Source organism: Nomascus leucogenys, chromosome 19 (genome assembly GCF_006542625.1).
Source record: "Nomascus leucogenys isolate Asia chromosome 19, Asia_NLE_v1, whole genome shotgun sequence".
NCBI classification, from domain to species: Eukaryota; Metazoa; Chordata; class Mammalia; order Primates; family Hylobatidae; genus Nomascus; species Nomascus leucogenys.
The window spans coordinates 65,243,127-65,268,163 of NC_044399.1; the positions used below are offsets into that span (position 1 = coordinate 65,243,127).

The 25,037-nt window shown below is 39.1% G+C and overlaps 1 protein-coding gene and 1 long non-coding RNA gene across 3 annotated transcripts in view; one reads left to right on the forward strand and one right to left on the reverse strand.

Annotated features, from left to right (window-relative positions):
- MYOCD (myocardin) overlaps window positions 1-25,037 on the reverse strand; it is a 102,759-nt gene that overhangs the window by 58,359 nt on the left and 19,363 nt on the right. For both annotated transcript variants that reach the window (XM_003262594.4, XM_003262593.4), the window contains exon 2: window positions 5,470-5,535. In XM_003262594.4, the coding sequence (XP_003262642.2) occupies window positions 5,470-5,535 (66 nt within the window). The remainder of the gene's footprint in view (window positions 1-5,469; window positions 5,536-25,037) is intronic.
- The window catches only part of LOC105738610, a 33,910-nt gene continuing 13,398 nt past the window's right edge, over window positions 4,526-25,037 (forward strand). Inside the window, exons 1-2 of the long non-coding RNA XR_001114438.1 lie at window positions 4,526-5,288; window positions 5,681-5,730. This is a non-coding gene — a long non-coding RNA (uncharacterized LOC105738610). The remainder of the gene's footprint in view (window positions 5,289-5,680; window positions 5,731-25,037) is intronic.

Genomic DNA, 25,037 nt, shown 5'->3' on the forward strand with positions numbered 1-25,037 from the left:
CCCCGGTCATTCTTCTTGCTATTCAGAAGTACCACAAAATTCAGGGATTTACCAAGGTTTTGCAGTAAGTATGTGGCTGCTGTAGCTTGGATTAGTCTGCAAAAAAAATAAAGGCAGCACCATTCATAGACAGCTCATTGTATCTTTAAATTCATTTACATTGATCAGATCATGAAACCAAGCTGCCCAGACATTTCATTCTGGCCAGCAGGGGCTTTCTCTGAGACTCTGTGGACACGTAGTAGCCTCTCTGGGCCCCGTGTCCTCTCAAATCCACTTTAGCTCTCTAATCTCATCTTCTGTATTCCAGGAGAATAAATTAAACCTTCTTTCATCTCTCCCCTGGGTTAAACACCATAGATTCACTTTAGTAAAAGAGGGGCAGGGAGAGGGAGAGGAAAAAGTGATCTTTCCTTCAATCTTCCTGGATAGGCATTCTCATGTAGTGGTGTGAAGTTGTCCAAAATTATTAAATGGGGTGATTAAATGGGGGTGGTTTGGGGCCCCTCCTAGACTGGAAGCACTTTGAAACAGAAGTTGAGTCCGACTTCTCTGTGTGTGTTCCCCACAGCCTTTCTCACAGCAGAGGATTAATAAATATTTACTGAAATGCTCTATGACCAGTTTATTGAGTCTGATTTACATGGCTGGTCATCTTTCCACACTAAGTCTTCTGAAATGGTTGGAATAAAATGGTGTTATTTAAAATTTTACCCAGGAGAGTGATACCCAGGGAGAAGAATTGCAGGAGAGAAAATTTGCATAAGAAATGATGAACAGGTCCAATAGGTCTAGGGAAGGAGGTGGACTCTCTGTCCTAATGCCACGAGAATGTAGAGAGCCTTGATGTTCTCTTGCAACCTTGAGTCCAAGAGTGTGGTACAGTGAAACCATTTCCTATGAATCCTGGTTGATGATGGCAAAGTAGGCCATTTGAAATCTCCATATTGAGATTTAGAAGTGAGATTTTGGAGATAAATCTAAACAATAAGTCCTTTAAGTAATATTTCTAAGTTAACTTTGAGAGACTATTTTATTAAGGTTTCATGCCAATTTTGAAAATGTGAATTTCACAACTGCCACTGTAAATGCACCTGGTCTGAGAACCCTTTACCCACTGTTTAAAGTTGTTCCAGTGATTCTGTGCTGGCCTCGGAACCCTGCCTGTCTTGACTAAAAGTCAAGAGATGGTGCCTTTAAATTCATTCAAAGCATGTAAAGAGGGAAATTAGCCTAAACTCATAATGCCCACACATAAGAACAAAGTGAATGTTTAAGAGAAGTGATTCACGGGGATTATAAAAAATAATTTGTTGCTGGTTGCTAACCACTGTTTATTACTCAGCAGCAACCTCAAAACCTGCAGGATGCATGCCCAGGAAAAGGGAAGGAAGAAAATTTCAATCCATTTGGATTAGTTTTACTAGAATTACACATGATTCACTTCATTAGTCATGGGGGAGGAGCCTCATAATTTAATTATCAATTTGGAATGCAATTGAAGGGAGACCTGTCATACAGCTAAGTCACTGAAACCTTTCATTCAATGCTCATCATGGCGAAGCATAGATTATGATGTAGAGCCTGAAGCCATTGCATTTAAATCATTGGTTTATCTTTGGCATTTTCACACAATACACTTTGTAAATTTTCTAAGTTCTAACTGAAGTTTTTGGCCATAAAATGCCTTATGATAGCAATATATGTAAGTGTTTTTAAAGGCCAAGTGATTCATTTTGAACGTTTGGGAAAAGGAGCCCAGGCAGGGATCAGGAGACACAGGTTCTGGCCTCAGCTCCTCCACAATAGGAGGGGGTTGCATGTTATCCAGTGGATAAGCCCTGAAGATATAACCTAATGTAAAACTCAAGACTAATTGGTGGCAGGTGCTTCTGTTGACCAGTTAAAAATAGTATTGCTGGCCAGGCGCGGTGGCTCATGCCTGTAATCCCAGCACTTTGGGAGACCGAGGTGGGTGGATCACGAGGTCAGGACTTCGAGACAATCCTGGCCAACGCGGTGAAACACCATCTCTACTAAAAATAAAAAAATTAGCTGGGCATGGTGGCATGTGCCTGTAGTCCCAGCTACTCAGGAGGCTGAGGCAGGAGAATGGCGTGAACCTGGGAGACGGAGGTTGCAGTGAGCCAAGATCACACTATTGCACTCCAGCCTGGGCGACAGAGTGAGACTCTGTCCCCCTCTCCCCCCCAAAAAAAGTATTTCTATTTGATAAGGACAATTAACAGTTCACTTAGCCATCAGCTTTGAGTTTTGACAATTTATGACATGTTTAAAAAGATTGCAACTATTTCAAATTTTATAAATAAAGCGAGATTTTATGAATAATTTTATCTGGCATGCATTTACATTCTCATCAATCAAACTGTAGAAAATGAGACCACATTAGATGTAGGCTTCGGGACATCTGAAAAACCTCTTAGGCCTCTTCAACCTCAGTTTCACGAACATTAAAGACAAACAGGGATTGGGATAGGTCAGGAGTTTTCAAACTCTATTCTGAAGAGAACCAGCACTGCAGAGAGAATTATCAGATGGCTTCTGGAAGGGACAAGGAGAGGCCCAGTAAATGGGGCAGAGATCCTTGACACTGCCTCAGCCAGTGTGTATATATATATATATATATATATATATATATATATACACACACACACACACACATATATATAGTGCATAAGATGTAACAATTAAAAAATTAGAAAATCACATAATTAGGTAGGCTCTGAGGATGATTAACTTTTCTTCCTTCCTCCTTTCCTTTCTCCTTTTCTTTTACTTTCTGTTTCAAAGAATTTAAATAATAGAATGAAAAAATAAAGTCTTCTTGTGTAAGGTAATGAGTTGCACACTGGATTATGCTTCTGTGTGCTTTTTTTTATTTTTATTTATTTATTTATTTATTTATTTATTTATTTATTTATTTATTTTGAGATGGAGTCTCGCTCTGTCACCCAGGCTGGAGTGCAGTGGCGTGATCTCTGCTCACTGCAAGCTCCGCCTCCTGGGTTCACGCCATTCTCCTGCCTCAGCCTCCCAAGTAGCTGGGACTACAGGTGCCCGCCACCATACCTGGTTAATTTTTTTTTTTTTTAGTATTTTTAGTAGAGACGGGGTTTTACCATGTTAGCCAGGATGGTCTCGATTTCCTGACCTCATGATCTGCCCGCCTCGGCCTCCCAAAATGCTGGGATTACAGGCTTGAGTCACCATGCCTGGCCTGCTTCTGTGTGTTTTTTATCAGCTTCCCCTTAATATCTTGACTCTCTCTGAGGGACCATCTTGCTTATTATTGTTGTCCCTAAAGTGCCTGGCGCAGTCCCCTGTACATAGCCTGGTTTATAATACAATTTGTTGAATTATATTGAATTGAAAATATCCTGAGGCCCTTGGTTCCTCTTTCCTTCTCCCAATCATTTGCATTTAGACATGTTTCCTTAGGTGCCATAGGAAACACACTGCTCTGCTAAAATGCATGCAGATTGCACGTTTAATCTCTGATGGGGCTGAAGAGGCTAACCATCAGCAGGTGAAGAGATGCATCCTCTCTAGCTTCCTGAGAAGAGCTAAGTGGAAAAGGTCTGTACAGGCATGGCCTGCAGTGTGCACCTGCTGTGACTTGGACACTTTTCCACAGCGGACTCTACACTCTTGGAAAGCCTAGTTGAGAGGAGGTAGCTGAAAGATTGGGGAAAACCTTCATCATAGTGTGTGATTTTAAAATGCTTTATTATTTCATGATTTGTAGGATTTTTTTCTAGAAATTATCTTAATGATGCCATGGACTAATGATGCAAAATTTCTGTTAAACAGTATTTTGTTAATATGCATATTATTTGATTCTGGAATTCTTGGAGAACAAAATATTATATCTTCATTGGACTCTACTAAACAAATGAACATTTGGTTTATATAACTTACATGATAGGTGGTATTTTAGAATGTATGCTAGGGTTAATTACCATCTTCATTGGGTGTTTTTACTAACTTTCAGATTTAACCCTGTATCCCTCCAAAAATATTTATTCTCAGCCAAATGCCAGCCGCAAGACCCAGGCCCAGAGTATTTAAGCACGAGTCAAACTTTAAATCAGATGTGTAAGACTTGGGCTTACGGAAAGGTCGTGGGTCCATCTGCTCCATTTGCCTTTCCAGAATTAAAGAGAAGGAAACATCAGTGAAGGGATAGATTATCAGCTTTGAGTGAAATTGTCTTGACCTGATCTGACATCCACAGACCTTTAGTTTCTTCCTGTCTTTAGCACCTCCAAGGAAAGGCTAAGATAAAACAGGCCACACATAGACTTGCTCCGTTGCTTCCTCAGCATAGTTGTCAACATTGCTTAAACGGCCTTGAAATCGCAGAGTGAGCTGTTTCTTTTGTACTTCACAAACCTCTACAAGAGTTGTCCCACTTTAAGGTCACATACTGTTTACTATTTGTAGAGCTTAGCCATGAACAAAGGATTACTTTTGAATTACAAAACAAGAGGCCTGAAAAATTCTTAGTTCTGTTCTGGCTCTGAAACAAAGACTAAACTTCCAATGTTTAGCCATGGGTCATAGCGCTTCAATATAACTAACTACACAACATTTTTCCTAACTAATATAACTAACTACACTATATAGGGCTATACATAGGGCTTCAGTACAACTAACTACACTACAATTTTTCAAGGGCAAACTTCTGCTTGTTGTATACTGAACTCTGAAGTAACAGTCACAACAGCATTTTACAGACACCTGAATTTCTACATAAGTCATTATAGATCTTGATTTTTAAATTTTGTTGGAGAGGAAGTTAGAATCTATGATCTAGAGCAGCTTCACCCATGACTTATTCATCCAGGGTACCCTTTTCTCTATTTCCACAGATAACCAAGAGTTAGCTTTCACTGCTGAACTGGTAGAAAATTTAAAATATATCTTCTAAAAGATATAATAATCCTTCTTCTTTTACCCAGTTCATGGCCAGTAATTCAACATTATATCATTTATGCTAAAATGATATTACCACTCCACCTTCTAGAAAGGAAATACTTGACCAATATTCAATTACTTGTGGACTCCAATACCCCAAACAGAACTGAAATTCAGGAGGTGAGAAAAAGATGATGTAATTGATTCTTCTGGAAAGAATATTAATTATATCCAATTTTAAACGTAGATGAGTTGGGCGTGCCCCTAATGAATTGTGTTTACTCTGAGAACAAATCCACTGCATTGGAATTTTAAGAATAACCAGTATCATTAAAAGGAGCCCCTTGCAGGTGAGTAGGTAGCAGTCGGAGCAAAGCATCCAAGGTCTGGGATTTCTGCTGACACCAATGCTTTGAAGATCTTGGGAGACCAATGCATTGGCTTAAACTAAATGACCTCTGAGGCCCTTTCCAGCTCCCAAATGGTGTGGCCCTATATATATATCAGTAATTAAGAGATGCAGGTACTCACGTGGTATTATGCCTTGGTTAGCCAGTTGTTCCTGTGTCCTTCTTTGTTGAAGTCTTAACTGTAAAACTTAGAAAAGGGAGTGTTAGTTTATGAGTTGGGCTAAATATCATTACAATCATTATATTTTCATCACACATTCATAGATCGTCTCATTTTATTTCTAAAAGAGTTCCGAAAATTATTATGAAGTACATTTTAATTTCTGTTATAGACACAGTGGAAGAAGAAGGAGAGAAGCTGAGAAGGTTACAAGGTGTTGCAGTAAGTCTGTCCCAAACTAGAATTAGAATACTTGTCTCCTCTTTGAAGTGAATGTTATTTTTGCAGTGCCATGCTCTCTCTCTCCACACTCTGTCATTTGTGAGATAAATATCATCTAATTCCACTTGGGTGGCAACCAGTAACATCAAAAGGGGAGACAGAGTCCCACCTAGGTTCACATCTCATCTTTACACCCTTAATAACTGTGTATCCCTGAGCAAGTTGCTTAACCTCTCTGACCCTCAGTTTCCTCATTTGTAAATAAAAACAATGCCTACCTGGTGGTGGTGCTATAAAGTTTGATAAAACAATGTATGCACATTGCTTAGCAGAATGTCTGGCACATGTAATGACATTTTGATAAGTGGTAGTATTATGAGAATCTGGAATTCTCCTGGGCATTCAAAGAAGGACTATTGGAGTTGTGCTTTTCTTAGAAAAATTAAAACACTGTAAAATTGTCAAAATTATATATTATAAATAAATGTAAGTATGCTCCCAATATTATATATCTATAGCATGAATAGATTATATGAATCATATACATGTAATAGTAAAAATTAAATAATATTAACTTCCGAGGGCAGTATTTACAATGTTCTCCTTCCCATTGCCCCTCTCCTCCAAACACATTTCTATCTTTGGAAATTCAGACTCCTCCTCATGGATATTCCATTTTCTCTGTATACATTGACAAGAGAGAGCTTAAAGTTTGAATCCACTTGGATTAATCATCTGCTAAAATAAAAACTGTGTTTTCCAGAGGACTGCAACAGAACTTGGAGTCTATATAACGTAAGGCTCACAATGTCCAGAATACAATAGAAAATACTCTAACACAAAAAACTAGGAAATGTGACCAATTCTAAATGGAAAAAACAGTGAACAGATGCAAACCTTGAGATGAGTCAGATGTTGAAATTATCAGACAAATACTTTAAAATAGTTATTTCCAACTAGGTTCAATGCAGTAAAAGAAATGGACAAAAAATAGGAAATCTCAGCAGCAAAAGAGAACACATAAAAAGAAACCAAGTAGAGACATTAAAACTTAACAATACAGTATCTGGAATAAAAATTATTGAATGGACTTAATAGAAGAATATCAAAGGACTGAGTCAGTAAACTTGAAGATGGATCAAACTGAAGAAGAGAGAGAAAAAGTTGAAAAAAAATGAGCAGAGCCTCAGGGACTAGTGTGACAATATCTAAAAGTCTAACATTAGGGAATTAGAGTCCCAGAAGTGCAGCAGAGCCATAGAGCAAGTTTTAATTTAATTGAAGTACAGCAGATTAATGTCACATAAAATAGATATCAAGTCACAGAGTATTGTCAGAGATAAAGAATGGAAATTTCGTAATTATAAGAGGGAAGACATAGCAATTATAAATGGATATGCATTTAAGAACAGAACCTCAAAATACATGAAGCAAAAATGGACAGAATTAAAGGAATAAATAGACGATTTCAAAATCACAAAAACTTCCTGAAATAGGTGAAAAAAAAATGTACAGATTCAAAAGGCTCAATAAACCCTACACCAAATATATTCACAGAAAACCACACTTAGATACATAATAATCCAATGGCTGAAGCCAAAGATAAAGAGAAAAATCTTAAAAACAGGTGGGGGAGAAACAACACATTGTATAAAGAAAAATGTTGATTTACATAGCCACAGACTTCTCTTCAGAAACAATGAAAGCTAGAAAATAAAAAACAAAAAGAGAAACAAATAAACACCCGCGCCCCCAATCTACCAACTCAGCATAGAAAATGTCCTCTAGAAATGAAGGTGAAATGAAGATATTTTCAGGTAAAGAAAAAATAATATAATTTCTTACAAGAAATGCTTAAGTAAATTCTTCAGGCTCAAGGGAAATGATACCAGAAGATAACACAGATATTCAGGAATGAATAAAGAATGTCAGAAATGGTAACTCTATTAATAAATATTAAAGATATTTATATTTCTTAATTAAACATATACAACTTTATAAAGAAAAATTATAACATTGTCTTGCGATGCTCTTAAGGCACATAGATGTAATACAGATTGCAGTGATAACATAAAGGACTTCTTATGACTTCCAAATTTCTATACTTTACATGCAGTGGTATAATACTAACTATAGGTAGACTGTCACAGTTAATGATTATATTGTAACTGATAACAAAAACACAAAGAGTATAACTAAGAAAACCCAATAAATTGAAGCGGAATGCTAAAAATATCAAGTAATCCAAAGAAGGCAAGAGAGGGGGAATATAGGAACAAAAAGTATAGGGACAAACAATAAACAAGTAATATAATGGTAGATCCAAATCCAGCCACGCCAATAATTACATCAAATTTTAATAGTTGAAATGCTCAAACAAAACAGAGTTTATCAGAAAGAATTTATAAAAGTCATATTCAATTATATGTTGTCTGCAAGAGACACACTTTATATATGAAGTGTCAGATTGGTTAAAGTAAGTAGATGGGCCGGGCGCGGTGGCTCAAGCCTATAATCCCAGCACTTTGGGAGGCCGAGGCGGGCGGATCACGAGGTCAGGAGATCGAGACCATCCTGGCTAACACGGTGAAACCCTGTCTCTACTAAAAATACAAAAAATTAGCCAGGCGTGTTGGCGGGCACCTGTAGTCCCAGCTACTGGGGAGGCTGAGGCAGGAGAATGGCGTGAACCCGGGAGGCGGAGCGTGCAGTGAGCTGAGATCGCGCCACTGCACTCCAGCCTGGGGGACAGAGAAAGACTCCGTCTCAAAAAAAAAAAAAAAAAAAAAAAAAAAAAAAGAAAGTAAAGAAAGTAAGTAGATGGAAAAAAGATACACCATACAGACAGCAAGCATAAGAAAGCTGGAATAACTATATTAATGTCACATAAAAGAGACATCAAGTCCCAGAGTACTGTCAGAGATAAATAATAGAAATTTTATAATTATAAGCAGGAGAATTCATCAGGAAGACATAGCAATTATGCATTTAAGAACAGAACCTCAAAATACATGAAACAAAAATGGACAGAATTAAAGGAATAAATAGACAATTTCAAAATGACAGAGACTTTAAGGCTCCTCTCTCAACATCAGATATAACTAGATTTTAAAAAATACTAATGACATAGAGGATTTGAGCGATAATATCAAACATCTTGATATAATTAATATTTGTTTAGCACTACACCCAACAACTGCAGAATAAACATTCTTTTCAAGTGTACATGGTACATTCACCAATATATACTAGGCCATAGAATAAGTTTTAATAAATTTGAAATAATGGATCTCATATAGAGTATGTTTTCTGACCACACTGGAATTAATTATAACTCAAAAGCAATATGCTATTAACAAAAATATTTGGCAATACATTTCTAGATAATTCATAGTCAAAAAATCACGAGAGTAATTAAAAATATTTTAAACTGAATAATAAAAAATATACAACATATTATAACTTTCATATCACAATTTCCCATAACCCATATTACAACTTATGAGATACAGCTAAAGCAGTGATGAGAGGGAAACTTAGAGTTTTAAATACTTATATTAGAAAAATTGAAAGGTTAAATCAATGACCTAAGATTCTACCATAAGAAGATAAAAAAGAAGTATGCTCATAGTAAGTAGAAATAAAAAATAATAAAGATTAAAGCAGAAATCTTTATAATAGAAAACAGACAAGTAGTAGAAAAAATTGACAATGCCAAAAGCTGGTTATTTGCAAAGATCAACAAAACTGTCAAACTCCTAACTAGACTTATTTTATTTTATTTTATTTATTTTGAGACGGAGTCTCACTGTGTCACCCAGGCTGGAGTGCAGTGGCACGATCTCAGCTCACTGCAACCTCCGTCTCCCAGGTTCAAGCAATTCTCCTGCCTCTGCCTCCTGAGTAGCTGGGATTACAAGTGTGCGCAACCATGCCAGGCTAATTTTTGTATTTTTAGTAGAGACGTGGATTCACCATGTTGGTGAGGTTGGTCTAGATCTCCTAACCTCAAGGGAACCACCTGCCTTGGCCTCCCAAAGTGACTGATTATAAAAGTAGAGAATAAAATTTATCAATAACAGGACTAAAAAATGTGTTATAACCATATATTCTAGACATTAAAGATAATGAGAAAATATAATTAACAAATTTGTGTTAATAAATTAAGCAACTTAAAGTGGACAAATTTCTTGAGAAGTAAAGCTTACCAAAATTGATACCAAAAACACAGAAAATCTGAATAGCAATATGTTTATTAAATCATACATTGATTATTATAACCCCCACCCCCCTCCCCACACACACACACATACAAAAATATTCAGGCCCCGGCAGTTTTACTGGTGAATTTCTATCCAAATGTGATAGGAACAAGTTGTTTTCCAAGTTTTCCATTAAATAATACATTTTATACGTTATACCAATTATAAATAAGAATTCTTAATTATTTTGTCTTTCAATATCATAGATCTTAATCAAATGAAGACAAAAGTTTATAAAGATCTCCCATTGCTAGAGTTAGCCAATTAGAAGACTCTTTCAGTTCTCTAGATATTTAAGACATTTTGACTTAGATTGAGCTGGACAAAGGCAGTGGAAATGGAAACAAAAGAGGAAAATATTAAAAACACTTTGAACAAAAAGAATTAGAGGAGTTTGGTGACACGAAGGAGGATAGAAATATATGCTTATTGGCTGGTTGTGGTGGCTCACGCCTGTAATCCCAGCACTTTGGGAGGCTGAGGTGGGTGGATCACGAGGTCCGGAGTCCAAGAACAGCCTGGTCATGACGAAACCCCGTCTCTACTAAAAATACAAAAAATTAGCCAGGCGTGGTGGTGGGCACCTGTAGTCCCAGCTATTCGGGAGGCTGAGGCAGGAGAATTGCTTGAACTGGGAGGCAGAGTTTGCAGTGAGCTGAGATTGTGCCATTGCACTCCAGCCTGGGTGACAAGAGCAAGACTCCATCTCAAAAAAAAAAAAAAAAAAGGAAAAAAAACGAAAAAGGAATATATATTACTATCTTTCAAGAGATTGTTAGTCTGGGATCTTTGGATATGTTGCAAGAAATACAGCTACTTGATATATGCAACTATATCTGCATATATGCATTATTTTCTTGAGTATGGGTCCATAGCACACATTAGATTCCCAAAGAAAGCCAAGGCTTCCAAATTTAAGCTCTTTTAATTTAAAGCTTAAAGATTTAGGGTTCTGAAAACATGTATTAGAGTTATGTTATAATGAAGTTGACAGAAAGGCTGAGAGGTCAGGGCTGGAACACTGATTTCGGGCATCATCTTTTAGTAAGTCGCCACAAAACCTTTTAGCAGAATTTCTAAAGGAAGAGAGATATATTATCAAAGAAGGCTGGGCATGGTGGCTCATGCCTATAATCCCAGCACTTTGAGAGGCCAAGGTGGGTGGATCACCTGAGGTCAGAGCTCAAGAGTAGCCGAGCCAAAATGGCGAAACCCCATCTCTACTAAAAATACAAAACTTAGCTGGGCATGGTGGTGCACGTCTGTAATCCCAGGTACTGGGGAGGCTGAGGCATGAGAATCACTTGAACCCGGGAGGCGGAGGTTGCAGTGAGCCAAGATGGGGCCACTGCACTCCAGCCTGGGCAACAAGTGAGACCCTGTCTCAAAAAATATATATATATTATCAGAGGAGAGGGGAGATAAGACGAAAACAGAGAGAAAAATTCCATTACAAATAGTGAAAGAATGACATTAAAGAGGGTCTGGGGCCGGGCACGGGGGCTCATGCCTGTAATCCCAGCACTTTGGGAGGCCGAGGTGGGCCAATCATGAGGTCAGGAGATCGAGACCATCCTGGCTAACACGGTGAAACCCCGTCTCTACTAGAAATACAAAAAATTAGCGGGACATGGTGGCAAGCACTATAGTCCCAGCTACTGGGGAGGCTGAGGCAGGAGAAAGGCTTGAACCCGGGAGGCAGAGCTTGCAGTGAGCCGAGATCGTGCCACTGCACTCCAGCCTGGGTGACACAGTGAGACTCTGTCTTTGCTTCTATATGGAGAAAGCACTGGCCTACTTGACATCACTCATTTCCATACTTCTTTTTTTTGTTTAATTGTTTGCAGATTTTTCAGTTATAAAGATTGAAGGCATTAATTCATTACATTCATTCAATCATTCATTACATATTAGACTGCCTAGTATGTGAAAGCATTGCTTGCTGTTGGCATACAGTGGTGAACAGGACAGTTACTATTCTCATGACCGTAACATGCTAGCTGGGGAGATAAACTCAATTTTCCCTGAATACAAAATAAATTCCTCTCTCTCTTGCTTCAAGAACTTGATCTTCAAGGGCCCTGTTAAATCACTGACGCTGTATGCAGAAATGTCGCTTGCATGTGTGTAAACGTGTATTTCTGTGGACTGGCTTATGACTTTTATCAGATTTTCGGAAGTCTCTGAGACTTACAAAAGTTAAGAATCATCAGTTCAGATCTAGACTAAACCATCTCACATCTTTCTTTTCTTATTTTTATTAGTGGGTTATCTCCTTGCAATACATGTTACGCAGCATTAGCAGATCAATTTCCGTAAACTCCCTTTTTATAAGATTACTTCGTATAGCATCTTGCGGTGGCTCCTTATGCTAGCCTTTGAGGTCTTTTCCTATATGCACATTATTCCCCACACAAACTCTCTTTTCCAGTTCAGCCTGCCCCTCCTGAGCCTAACCTATGCGTTCACATTCTTTGCCTTTGATTATGATATCCCTGCATATGGAATTTGGTATATGGTTTGAGGCTAGGCTGTAACTCTAATTTATTCCAAATAGTTGGGAAACTATATATAACTGCCACTTATTAAAAAATTGCCTTTGCTTACTGATTTATAATGTCAACTTCTTCATTTACTTAAGTTCTAATATAAGCCACAATCTGTTTCTAGGTGCTAAGTTCTAATTCGTAGTAATTTATACTTCCTATTCTATTTTTTTTTAGCAGCAAAAATACTAAATGTTTTCTGTTTCAAGATGGCAAACTGAGCAAACACCTGATTCCTATAAATAACAGAAATGATAGTTTTAAAAATGTATACCTAGGCCGGGGGCAGTGGCTCAAACCTGTAATTCCCAGCACTTTGGGAGGCCGAGACGAGGTCAGGAGATCCAGACCATCCTGGCTAACACGCAGAAACCCCATCTCTACTAAAGACACAAAAAATTAGCCGGGCATAGTGGTGGGCGCCTACTGGTAGTCCCAGCTACTCGGGAGGCTGAGGCAGGAGAATGGCATGAACCCAGGAGACAGAGCTTGCAGTGAGCCAAGATCGCGCCACTGCACTCCAGCCTGGGCGAGACTCTGTCTCAAAAAAAAAAAAAAAAAAAAAAAAAAAACGAAAGAAAAATATATATATGTATATACACCTATACTGGAAAAGAAGAATGAGATTCCTCAGCGAATTGAAACCCTAAATAATTTATGAAACACACAAAACATATGGGATTGGATTGAAAAACTAAGTTCTAAGCTCTGCAAGTGAGGAATTGAAAGCTGTACCAAGAGCCCTCCATGCCAAGGAGCAGGAGGGGACCCAAGGCTCAATCAAACAGGATTGTTAGCTGGGGTACTGAGGGTACTGAGACAGGAGGTCTACCTCTATGACATCCTGTATCTGTCCCTACATTGGACTAGGCATTGGTTACGGGGCATGGGAATGTCTGTCTGCAGGTCTTTAAGTGGTAGCAGCAAATCCAACCTGTTTGGAGACACAGCGATGGGCCCTATAGATTGCTGACAATATCCAAGAGCGTCATGATTTCTTCATCATCTGAAATTAGCTCCTGGCTCACCCTATCCCTCCCTTACAATCCTCGAATTCACCAAAACACAAGTATCAGTGACATGTCTTTTCTCTGCAAGCTTGCTCACCTGCACACTGTCTAACAGATATCTGCAAGGGCACGATGTTAGGGTATGATCAAGAATCACCTAATCTGGGAGGAATATCAGCAGTATGAAAGAAGACTCCAAACTTAACCAAAGGAAAGAACATACCCTTAAGGTAACAGTATGAACAAAGGGAACAGGCCTTTCTCAGAAACAGGCATGATAATTCATCAACAGAAAAATAATACATTAACCACCTCACACCCATCGGGATGGCTACCGTCCATAAAACAGAAACCAAGTGATGGCATGGATATGGAGAGATTAAAACCCTTGTGCACTGTTGATGGGAATGTAAAATGGGCAATTACTGTGGAAAAGAGTATGGCAGCTCCTCAAAATATTAAACACTGTATTACTGTATGATCCATCAATTCCACCTGTGGGTATATACACAGAAGAATTGAAGGCAGGGACATGAAGAGATACTTGTACATCTACCCTCATAGTAGCATTATTCTTAATAGCCAAAAGGGGGAAGTGGCACCAGTGTCCCTCGATGGACAAAGGATAAACACAATGTGATATATTTATAAAATGGGGCCGGGCGCGGTGGCTCACACTTGTAATCCCAGCACTTTGGGAGGCCGAGACGGGCAGATCGCGAGGTCAAGAGATTGAGACCATCCTGGCCAACATGGTGAAACTCCGTCTCTACTAAAAAAAATAGGAGGTGGAGGTTGCAGTGAGTGGAGATTGCACCACTGCACTCCAGGCTGGTAACAGGGCGAGACTCTGTCTAAAAAAAAAAAAAGGAATATTATTCAGCCTTAAAAGGAAGGAAATTCTGACATGCTACGACATGGATGAAACGCAAAGACATGATGCTGAGTGAGATAAGCCAATTACAAAAGTAGAAACACTATATGAATCCACTTACGTTAGGGTACCTACAGTAGTCAATCTCGTAGAGACAGAAAGTAGAAGGGGGGTTCCAGGGGCTGGGGGAAGAGAGGATGGGAGGTTATAGTTAAATGGAAACAGAGTTTCAGCTTTGCAAGATCTTAGTGATGATTATACAACAGTGTGAGTGTACTGAATGCCACTGAATTATACAGTTACAATGGTTAATGGGGTACATTTTATGTGTATTATACCACAATTCAAAAAATAGTATCTTTCCTATTAACACTAATCACAAAGTAAAAATTCATTCATTAAAATAAACTCAACTAAAAATGAATTTGTGAACTAGAAGATTGTGCTAAACTGTCCTCTTAGAATGTAGCACAAATGGATAAAGGGGTAAGAAGCAAAAACAATATTCACTTAATGCAGAAACATTGCAAAATATAGAAAAGCTTCTAGGAGAAAACATACTTATCTGCTCTGGTCTTAATGTTTGTGTCCCTCCAAAAGCTATATGTTGCAATCTTAATCCTCAAGATGATGGTATTAAGAAGTTTGAAAGGTCACTAGGTCATGTGGGCAGAGCCCTCATATTTGGGATCGGTGCCCTTATAAAGGAGGCCTCAGAGAGCTGTCTGGCCCCTTCCACTACGGGAGGAGGCAGTGAGAGGGGGACTTCTATGAACTAGGAAAGGAGCCCTCATCAGACACCAAACCTGCCTGTACCTTTAACTTTCCAGCCTCTGGAATGGTGAGAAATAAATTTATTGTGGCTTATAAGTTACCCAGTTTATGGCACTTGGTTATGGCAGTCTGAATGGACTAAGATCATCTCTAAACTAGGGATACTTCCTGCTAATATTTCATTCATGAAGTTTAGGTCCTTTTTCCTATATGTTTGTGTGGGATCACATTATAAGGGTTCCTTCATTAGCTGATTTTTATTAGTAATATATCAAAGATACATTCACATGCCATTTAATACCCATCAAATGATGCTATTTTAGTAGCCGTAGAGTATTTCTTTCTTTCTTTTTTTTTTTTGTTATTCCTTAAGTCATTGAACCATTGGCCATTATTGAATGTTTAGATTTTTTAAAGTTTTAACATTAAAAATCACAGTGGACATTCTTTCTAGTTGATTTTTGGCCACGTCTTTGATATTACATTAAGAAACACTCCTAGAAGTAGCAAGATTTGGTCACAGGAAATGTCAGATTTGAAGGCACATATGACAATAGCTCTCCTAAAAGGTTGTTCTGATCTTCCCACAAAGTATGTCCAGGTTGCCCATTTCCCTTGGCCTTGTTGCTCCTATCACATGGAAGCTACTGGAATCTTTCTCTCCTCTGAAGCTGGAGGCCTGGCTGCTGGGTCAGGGTCTAACTCTAAAGGGAGTGGGCAGAGAGCCAAGTCCCGGATGATCTCAGCAGTGGAATTCGTCCCTGGGCGGCTTCTTCTCCAGGTTCGGCTGCGCTTTGATACTAGAGGTTGAGCTCGAATGAACCCATCCCTCTCTGAGGCTGCTTCCCGCTGCAGATAGGAGAGTCCTGACACTGCAGATAGGAGAATCCTGACACTTCAGACAGAAACCTTGCCCCACTGGCCTTATGCTTGGTGAAGCTGCCTTGCTCTGGTCACAGCCACCTGCAGCTTTTGCTTGGCCCCTTCCTGGATGCCTTTTTGTGCTTTGCTGAGCAGAGCTTCCCTTCCCTTCCCTGCTTTCAGCTTGCTGAGCCCATTTGTGTCCCAGAGCTCTTGGCAAACCTCCATTGATCCATCGTAGCTAAAAATACTGTTTGAGCAGAAGGTTACTTTTTGGTCCATGCCTTCTTTTCACTCCCAGTTCTACCCACCTCTAAGTGACAGGTATTCCTGGAGTTTTCTCTTCATTCACCTTTTTGGGGACCTCATTCTTATCTTTGGAAGGTCGCGGGAAGCGAGTTCTTGGTGTCTTTTCTACGTCATCCCAATATGTTTTATCAACAGCAGAAATCTCTCTTGTGATTCTGACATTTGGGTGTCAGTCTTTCTAGGCTTCCAGAAACAAAACAGTATTTTTTCTATTCTTGCATTCTTTTAGGCCATTATCATCAGAATTGGGAGTCATATGTTTGTGTTTAAGTCGCCTCTTTACTCAGAGGTCTGGGCTTTGGATTCTGATTTCCTCACTTGAATATTCTTGTTCCAGTACTACACCATTTATTTTATTCTAGACTAATGATATATATTTTCATGTCTGGTAGGGAGCACCTTATTTTATTTTATTCTATTTTATTTTTTTTTGAGACAGAGTCTCTCTGCGACTCCCAGGCTGGAATGCAATGGCACAATCTTGGCTCACTGCCACCTCTGCCTCCCAGGTTCAAGCGAATCTCCTGCCTCAGCCTCCTGAGTAGCTGGGATTACAGACACACACAATCATGCCCAGCTAATTTTTGTATTTTTAGTAGAGACAGGGTTTCACCATGTTGGCCAGGCTGGTCTTGAACTCCTGACCTCGGGTGATCCACCCACCTCGGCCTCCCAAAGTGCTGGGATGACAGGCGTGAGCCACCGTGCCCAGCCTATGTTTTGTTTTGTTTTGTTTTGTTTTTTTTAAACATAAATGCCCCATGACAACTCCACCCTGTGATTTTTCTCCAAAATGAACTTCAGGAACAAGCAGCAAGTTCTACCACCACCCTAAGCACATACCTTCCTAAAGAAGGGAAAATACACTCCCTTAATATTCTATAATCATAGAAGAGGTGTGAAGCCTATTGAGTCAGAGAAGCAGCCCACCGTTTAATAGTTATTTAAAAATGCATAGAAACATGTGGGTCACAAGTGTAGTGGAGAACCAGGACTAGATTCCACGCTTGCAGCTTGGGGCTGGGACTAGGTTCCAGCTCAAGAATGGGAGCTAAACTATTTCTGCACAACACGGGGGCTGTGACCAGAGAGCGTAGAGTTTAGAAAGTGATAAACTCACTAATGCCTTCCCAATAATCCTGTGAAGTTAACTATTATTTGTTGTTAATATTGAGGTTATTGCTATGTACAGATAGGTGGGCCAGGGCTCTTGGACATTGAGGGTTAGGAAGCTTAGCAGAGTTCACTCACCTGTGCCTGGGAGAGAAAGCAGAGGCACTCAGAAGAGGGAGAACCAGGTGCAGCTATACAGGTCTCCTTAGAGTTTCAGGTTGAAGAAGAGGGAAATATCAGGATTGAAGGACATTGTGACATTTTGCTTATTACTTAGATAGTCACCTCTGCCACATGCCCGCTGCTGGTGGGCAGGCCTTTCTTGATGCCAAAGAGAGGCAACAGGATGGGGCAAGGACATTGGGAATGGAAAACATAGATTTAACTTTGAGTCTGCCATGCTTCATAATCCTCAATGTCCAAGAGCCCCAGCCTTCTGTATATATAGCATCTGTATATAGCTGTAATCTCAATATTAACAACAAATAATAGTGAACAACTTCAGGATTATTGGGACGGCATTAATGAGTTTACCACTTTCTAAACTCTACAAGGTTATCAAAGACCTTTATGCGTTGTACTGATAATGGCTGCTTCACAAGAAAGCCCACCTATTTTCTGGATACAGAATCTAAAGAAGAAAAGGGAGCTTTAGGTTGCGACGGGAATGCAAGCGTATACCTTTTAAAAAGTCATTACTGCCTTAAACATTGGCTGTGCCCAGGAGTGATGGTCCCTTAGAAGAGGTTATGCCATTTACATGAAGGGAAAACTGAAGGCACAGGAGTAACACATCACATCGAGTGAGATGGAAAAGGCAGAAAAAGGTGAATAGAAGTTGAGTCATTAATTCACTACAGATCAGTTCTTTCCTATTCCTTTCTTTTATTCCTTTTCCCTGTCTCTCTCGTGTTGATAATTCCTAGTAAGAAAGTTGAAAGGGGCTGATTATTAACAGAATTGAAAAGTGCTAGTCTTGGGGACTGAAGTGTTTTACATAAATCATCTACTGAAATCTCCCAATAATCCTTGAGGAGTGTGTATTATTATCCCCTGGTCATAGCTCCTAATATATAAAAGCTCATCCAAGTCCATAAAGTTATAAACTTAGGCAGACAAATTTCCAACCATGATTTTGGACTCTAAACTTTTATCTCATGAGTGTAAGTTCCAAATGGAACTATTAATATTTGGATGAGAAAACAGTAACTTTAGTCATGTTATAACTTGTGTTTTAGTGTATTTCTTCCATTTGGTGTGAGGGTGAAGGGCATGTCTTTTTAAATGAAGAATCAGAAGCCATTAGAACATGAGGCATGTCTCATGCTACCTGCCCCCTAGTAACTCAACATAAGGGATGCTCAGCTCAGAATCACTGTCCATAGTGTCTCCATGGCAACAGTCAGGTAGGGTACCGTTTTCTTTCTGAAGCCAACAGGCAGCTGGGTGACTGTTCTGACCAACACAGGTGATGGCCCCGACCAAGTCTCCAATTAGAATGAGGCTCCTGAATGATCCCAGACTCTGATGGCATCACATGGAAACGTTGCCATGGTTTTGATGAGAAGTATTGCTTTTCTGAGGATTGCAAAACACTTTATGTTCCAACCCCATGCTCGCTCATTCTTCACAGAGTGGAAAATGTGTCTCCTTGGCTGAAATGTTCCTCTTGAGTCCAGCCCAAAGATGACATTTTTAGGAAAGTTTGAGAAGAATCCTGTGGCTGTTACTGAGTCACGATAGAGTAGAAATGGATCTTTTCTATTTAAAGAGTTTTGAGCTACTGTTTGAAAATGTCACATTGCTAGGGAACGGTGAAAATGGAAAACTTTCCATTTGCTATCAACAAAGAAAGGTCATTACCGAATGTGCAACAATAGAGCTAAGAACTTCTGCCACCTGTCTACAAAGGGATTAGGAAGTTGTTGGGAGTTAAATTTAAGAATATTAGTGAATATGCTTGGGGCTTTAAAAAGGGATTGCTCATCTGGAATTGGACAAACGTAATTCTAGATCCCATTCTGCTACTAAACAGCTATTGCTTTTGACAGCTCCCAGAGCCTTGCTGGATCTCAGTCTCAATATTAATTGAAGAAAGAGTTTACATTAGATTTGATCAGGATTTCCCCAATTTACCTGATATAAAAACCACCTGGGGGAGGGGCTTGATAAACACAAATTTCCCTGGTCCCCTTCCTGGAGACTATAGTCTAGTATGTCTGGGGTAGACTGGGAATACATTTTCACAAACATTCCAGGAAATTCTGAGAAAAAAAGTATGTTTGAGAAATAGAAATAAGCAAATATGCTACATGCAAAAATGAGACCATGTTTTTATACTATTTTGTGCCTTGCTTTTCCTTTTTTTTTCAATATGTTCTTACTTTTTATGTGGGTGTGTATATATGAACTCTCATTTTCTATGACCACATAGTATTTCATTATGCTTCAATATCTATTTAATCCCTTTTTACTGTAAACTTAATTTTCTTTCCTTCAGTAAAGATGAGTCATTTTATACTCTTACCAGGACTATGGGAGTGTCTTAACTTCACTACAACCTTATTAAACAATGGATAATGCTACTGAAGAAGAAGAAAAAGGCTTTGCTAATTTGATAAGTAACAATGGTATCTCATTATACTTTTTAATGAGTCGAACATGTTTTCTTAGATTTTTTTACTATTAGTATCTTTTCTTTTGCAAACTGTCTGATAACATTCTTTGACAGATTTTCCACTGGGAATTTTTTTTTCCTTATAGACTTAGGAGATCTATTTATATTTGAAGTACATTAAACATAGTCAGTCATCTATGTTGTAAATTTCCATTGGTTTTTTTTAGTTTGCCTTTCAATCTTGTGATGATTTTTGGCATTTCACATCTCTATATGAAATCCCTTAGAATATTCTTGTATGATTTCTATCTTTGATGTATACTTAGACCTTCTCCATCTCCAGATTATGTATCACTGAAATGTTCTTATATGTTTATATTTTGGTTTTTACATTTGCATTTAACTTTTCAGTGCATCTGGAATTAATTTTAGTGTATAGTGTTACAAAAGGCTCTAATTATTTTTTTCAAAAAAATTTTTTGAGACTGAGTCTCGCTCTGTCGCCCAGGCTGGAGTGCAGTGGTGTGATCTCGGCCCACTGCAACCTTTGCCTCCCAGGTTCAAGCGATTCTCCTGCCTCAGCCCCCTGAGTAGCTGGGATTACAGTTGCCTGCCATCATGCCCAGCTAATTTTTGTATTTTAGTAGTGACAGGGTTTCACCATGTTGACTAGGCTGGTCTTGACCTCCTGACCTCAAGTGATGCGACTGCCTCGGCCTCCCAAAGTGCTGGGATTACAGGTGTGACCCACTGTGCCTGGCCTCAAATTGTTAATTAGTTGTTCTAACATCATTCATTCCTATATCAAATGGATTTTAGATATATTGTTTGTCATATAATATATGCTTATATAACATCAAATCTGTCTCTACTTTTTCTTTACATCCTGACCTAAATATTTTGTTTTGTTTCGTGTCAGACTAGGTTTATATCTGACAAAATATATACTTTATAGGGTGTGGGAGTCTAAGTCCCCAAATAAGGCTTCAGGATTATTTCCAAGAAGTTACAAGATTTCAAGAGACCAAAAATTATACCTACACCAGCAACAGAAGCAATATATGAGATTATGATAGCAGTGCTATGTATTCCTGTAAATGTTTACATGCAGCAGGTAGGAAAAGTTTCATCTGATTAAATCTGAGTGTGAGTCAATTCTAAATGTACTGAGGATTTTAGGGAAAAAGGGAGCAGACAAAAGAAGAGAAAACAAGGATAAGGGAAAGGGTAGAAAGAAGAAGAAATAGAAAAGATAATGGGAATAGGAAAACAAAGTTTATTTTTTAATTTTAAGAACAACGTGTGTGTGTGTGTGTGTGTGTGTGTGTACATGGGTGTGAATATCTATTCCACTGACAACTAATTAATTCACATGTGTTTAATAGAAAATGAAAGATGTGTTAAACCGGGAGTACACTAGGTCTTGCTCCAGGAGGGAAACAAGAAATAGGCCAAGTGTCCTAGCAGAACTCTGCTTTGTAAGGCAATACTTTTGCCTACATCATGGGCTGCCACCCAAGGCCCAAGAAGGAAATGATCCTGAAGAAAGAAAGAAAGAAAGAAGGAAGGAAGGAAGGAAGGAAGGAAGGAAGGAAGGAAGGAAGGAAGGAAGGAAGGAGATGGAAGGAAAGAAGAAGATGGAAGGAAGGAGATGGAAAGAAGGAAGGAGAGGGAAGGAAGGAAGGAGAGGGAAGGAAGGAAGGAGATGGAAGGAAGGAAGGAAGAAGATGGAAGGAAGGAGATGGAAGGAAAAAAGGAGATGAAAGGAAGGAAGGAAGAAGATGGAAGGAAGGAAGGAGATGGAAAGAAAGAAAAAACTAAACATTTTTTTACATAAACGATTTGCTGTAAGAATTTTAGAATGAATCTGGCTATCTGCTCAACTGTTGAGATAATTTGGAAGCCGTAAAGAGGATCGTTCTTAGAAGCGATCTGTTCTGCTCTAATAAGCAGGGTTATTGCCCATCTATGCTTCAGTTCAGGTTGTACTGACAATGCTGGGGGATCAACTGAAACCCAGAAGTCTGCTGTTGACATTCAAGGTGGAGAACAGCTGCCTTTTCCTCCATTGGGTGTAGGAGACTTTCCAATGCTTTCAGCAACACTGTTGTCCCAAACCAATAACACTAGGTATCTTAGTGCATCTCAACTCTTTGGCAATTGTTAGTTCTTGTCCGTTTTTCATCCAGTATACAACATGGGCCCATGAAGTTTTATTATCCAAAGAATCACAGAGAAGTTACTGGAATCTGTGTGTTAATCTTCTGTCTCATCCAACCAAATAAATCATCCTTGCTAAAAGCATCATCCTTACCCATTTCTTCTCCCACGTTGCCATGGATACACTGCTTCCCTAACACCATTGTATTATTCAAATATGATTGATTTTCTTTCTACCTCCTCTCCACTCAACTATTTGGTTTTTGTCCACCCAACTACTCCATTTATCTTAAGTAAATTCCCCCAGCCTTGCTTGACCTATTTGTGCCCCCTACTTGACGCAACCTCTTCAGCCCCAAAGAATGGTCGTATTTTCTAAAAGAACACCAGAATACATGGTTTGACCAGATATTTTTTTGAACATAAATTAATTTATATTTAAACTTTTAAAGAAATGATAAAATGGTTTCTGTTTATTATATACTTAATAAGTTATCTTTTGGGGAAAGAAAAAAATGTACATTTCTTTCAAAAGAGTGACCAATAAAACAAAAATAAAAGATGAGGAGTCATTGTACCAGCCATACATCCCTCACCCACAAAGCCATCTTCCTCTATTTCTTCTAAATAGTCCACGAATTCTAGTCCCTCTAGGAATGGCTCTGCCTTGACTATGTGGGAAGGTGAAAATAACTCCCCAGATTTTACTGAGTAAACCCACATGTCTTTTTCTAGCAACACATCAAAATAATAATAATGCAAGAAATTCATCTCTCTGGGCTCCAGACTCTTTACTCATGAAGGGAAGGACTCGGTTAGAAATAGGTGGTTTCAAATTTTTTTAAAACATATTACTGAAAGTGTAGTGTTTTTTAACTAAAAATCTTACATGGAAAGAAAAAAAATTGCATGGGGGTGAACAACAAAAGCGAAACCTCTCACAAAATGTTAAAACTCTATGAAGCAGAGTTTTAAAATCATCGATATGCATGGTCCCCTAAACACCTTCCGACTTCAGTATGCTATTTTTATGATTTGGTTCTAAAAATCTCAAACCTCCTAAGAGATACCGCTTGGGAATAGATGAACGATTTTATTCAGGAGCAAAGAGCGGATGTAGATTACAGTGCCATTACACCCACATGGCTCTTTCTCCCAACCCATCTGGGTCCTTCAAAGCTTCCTTGCAGGATACTGAAGGCTCCAGAGCACTGGGAAGCTCTCAAATCCAGGAGAGAGCCAGCTCCCTTGGCAACAGCAGCAGAGGGAACCCTTCCTTTTCCATCAGCAGATGGTGGTGGGCTTTCACCACTTCTGCAGCACCTTTTCTTACAATGGACTCTTGGCTACTGTTAGACTCTTTTGTACCCTGCCTAGCAACCAGTGCCCTTGGCAACTACAAGAGCTATCATTTCATCAGACCCATGATGCTGCTTGTACTCCCATGCCTCTAGACTGTGTCCATGTTCTGCAGATACGATAAGCCTTGTGTCTAAATGGAAACCTTCTTTATAACTTGAGTGTTGTACAGCTAGATGCCAAATTCCAGAATTTTGTGAAAAATCAAAGTGTCTTAAAAAGAAAACTGGGCCTACATTCAATTTCTGCTTTGTACACAGGTGAAATGCCTACAAGGGTTGACTAGAAGTTCATTCAAATTTCTCTCTGCACTGATATATTGGCAGGATGTCTTGCAAGTCACATAACAGCCTGGGAGAAGAGCCCTTGTTCCTCCCACTAAATAGCCATATAACTTTGGCTGAAACACCTCTGCAGCTTCAGTTTCCTCCTCTGTAAAGCAAGAGAGATGAGCTGATGATGTCAAAGGCTCCTTGGAGGGCTAACATTTCATGCCACTTGGCTTCATTTTTGACCAAGGTATGTTTTTGTAAGTCTCCAAATTCAGGGCTCTGAGATTCCTCTTAATCTCAAGTTTTTCCCATGAGATTAGAATATTTCTTGTAAAAGTTCTTAATGTTATGTTCAAAGGACAGGAAAAGGCTGCAAGATTGTAAAGCATATCTCACCAAGGGGTCTAAGAGGTTAAGGGTGAAATGCAGGGTATCAAAGTGACCCTTTAGAGGGAAATGTCAACTAGAACAGCTATTACTTCTATGGTGACTCCAGAAGGCTTTGGGATCACCAGGCCAGCCTGGTGCTCATGCATTCGTGTGTGTATCTACAAATTCAAGTTCTCAAATAGTATTGAACAATTCCTTGCTATTTTTTGAGGTACCTCTAGACACCGGGAATTATACAAAGCAATTTAAGGCATATATACTCTGATGGAGAAAAAGATACACACGCTTGAGTTAACTAAACAAAGTGTTAGGCAACATGTTATTAAATAATCCATGTATGTAGAAGGCTACTAAGGGCAGAAGAACTGAACCTTTAACTTTTCAAGTGAGAAATTTATGGGTAAGATGCTAAAGGGTATTCTTGACCAATAAAATAACTTTTTTTTTTTTTTAAGCCAGTCTCAATCTGTCTCCCAGGCTTGGAGTGCAGTGGCATGATCTTGGCTCACTGCAATCTCTGCCTCCTGGGTTCAAGTGATTCTCCTGCCTCAGCCTCCCGAGTAGCTGGGACTACAGGCATGCACCACCACACCCGGCTAATCTTTTGTATTTTTAGTACAGATGGGGTTTCACCCTGTTGCCCAGGCTGGTCTTGAACTCCTGACCTCAAGTGATCCACCAGCCTTGGCCTCCCAAATTGCTGGGATTACAGGCGTGAGCCACCGCGCCCAGCCCCTCTGCTTTTTGTTGTTGTTGTTGA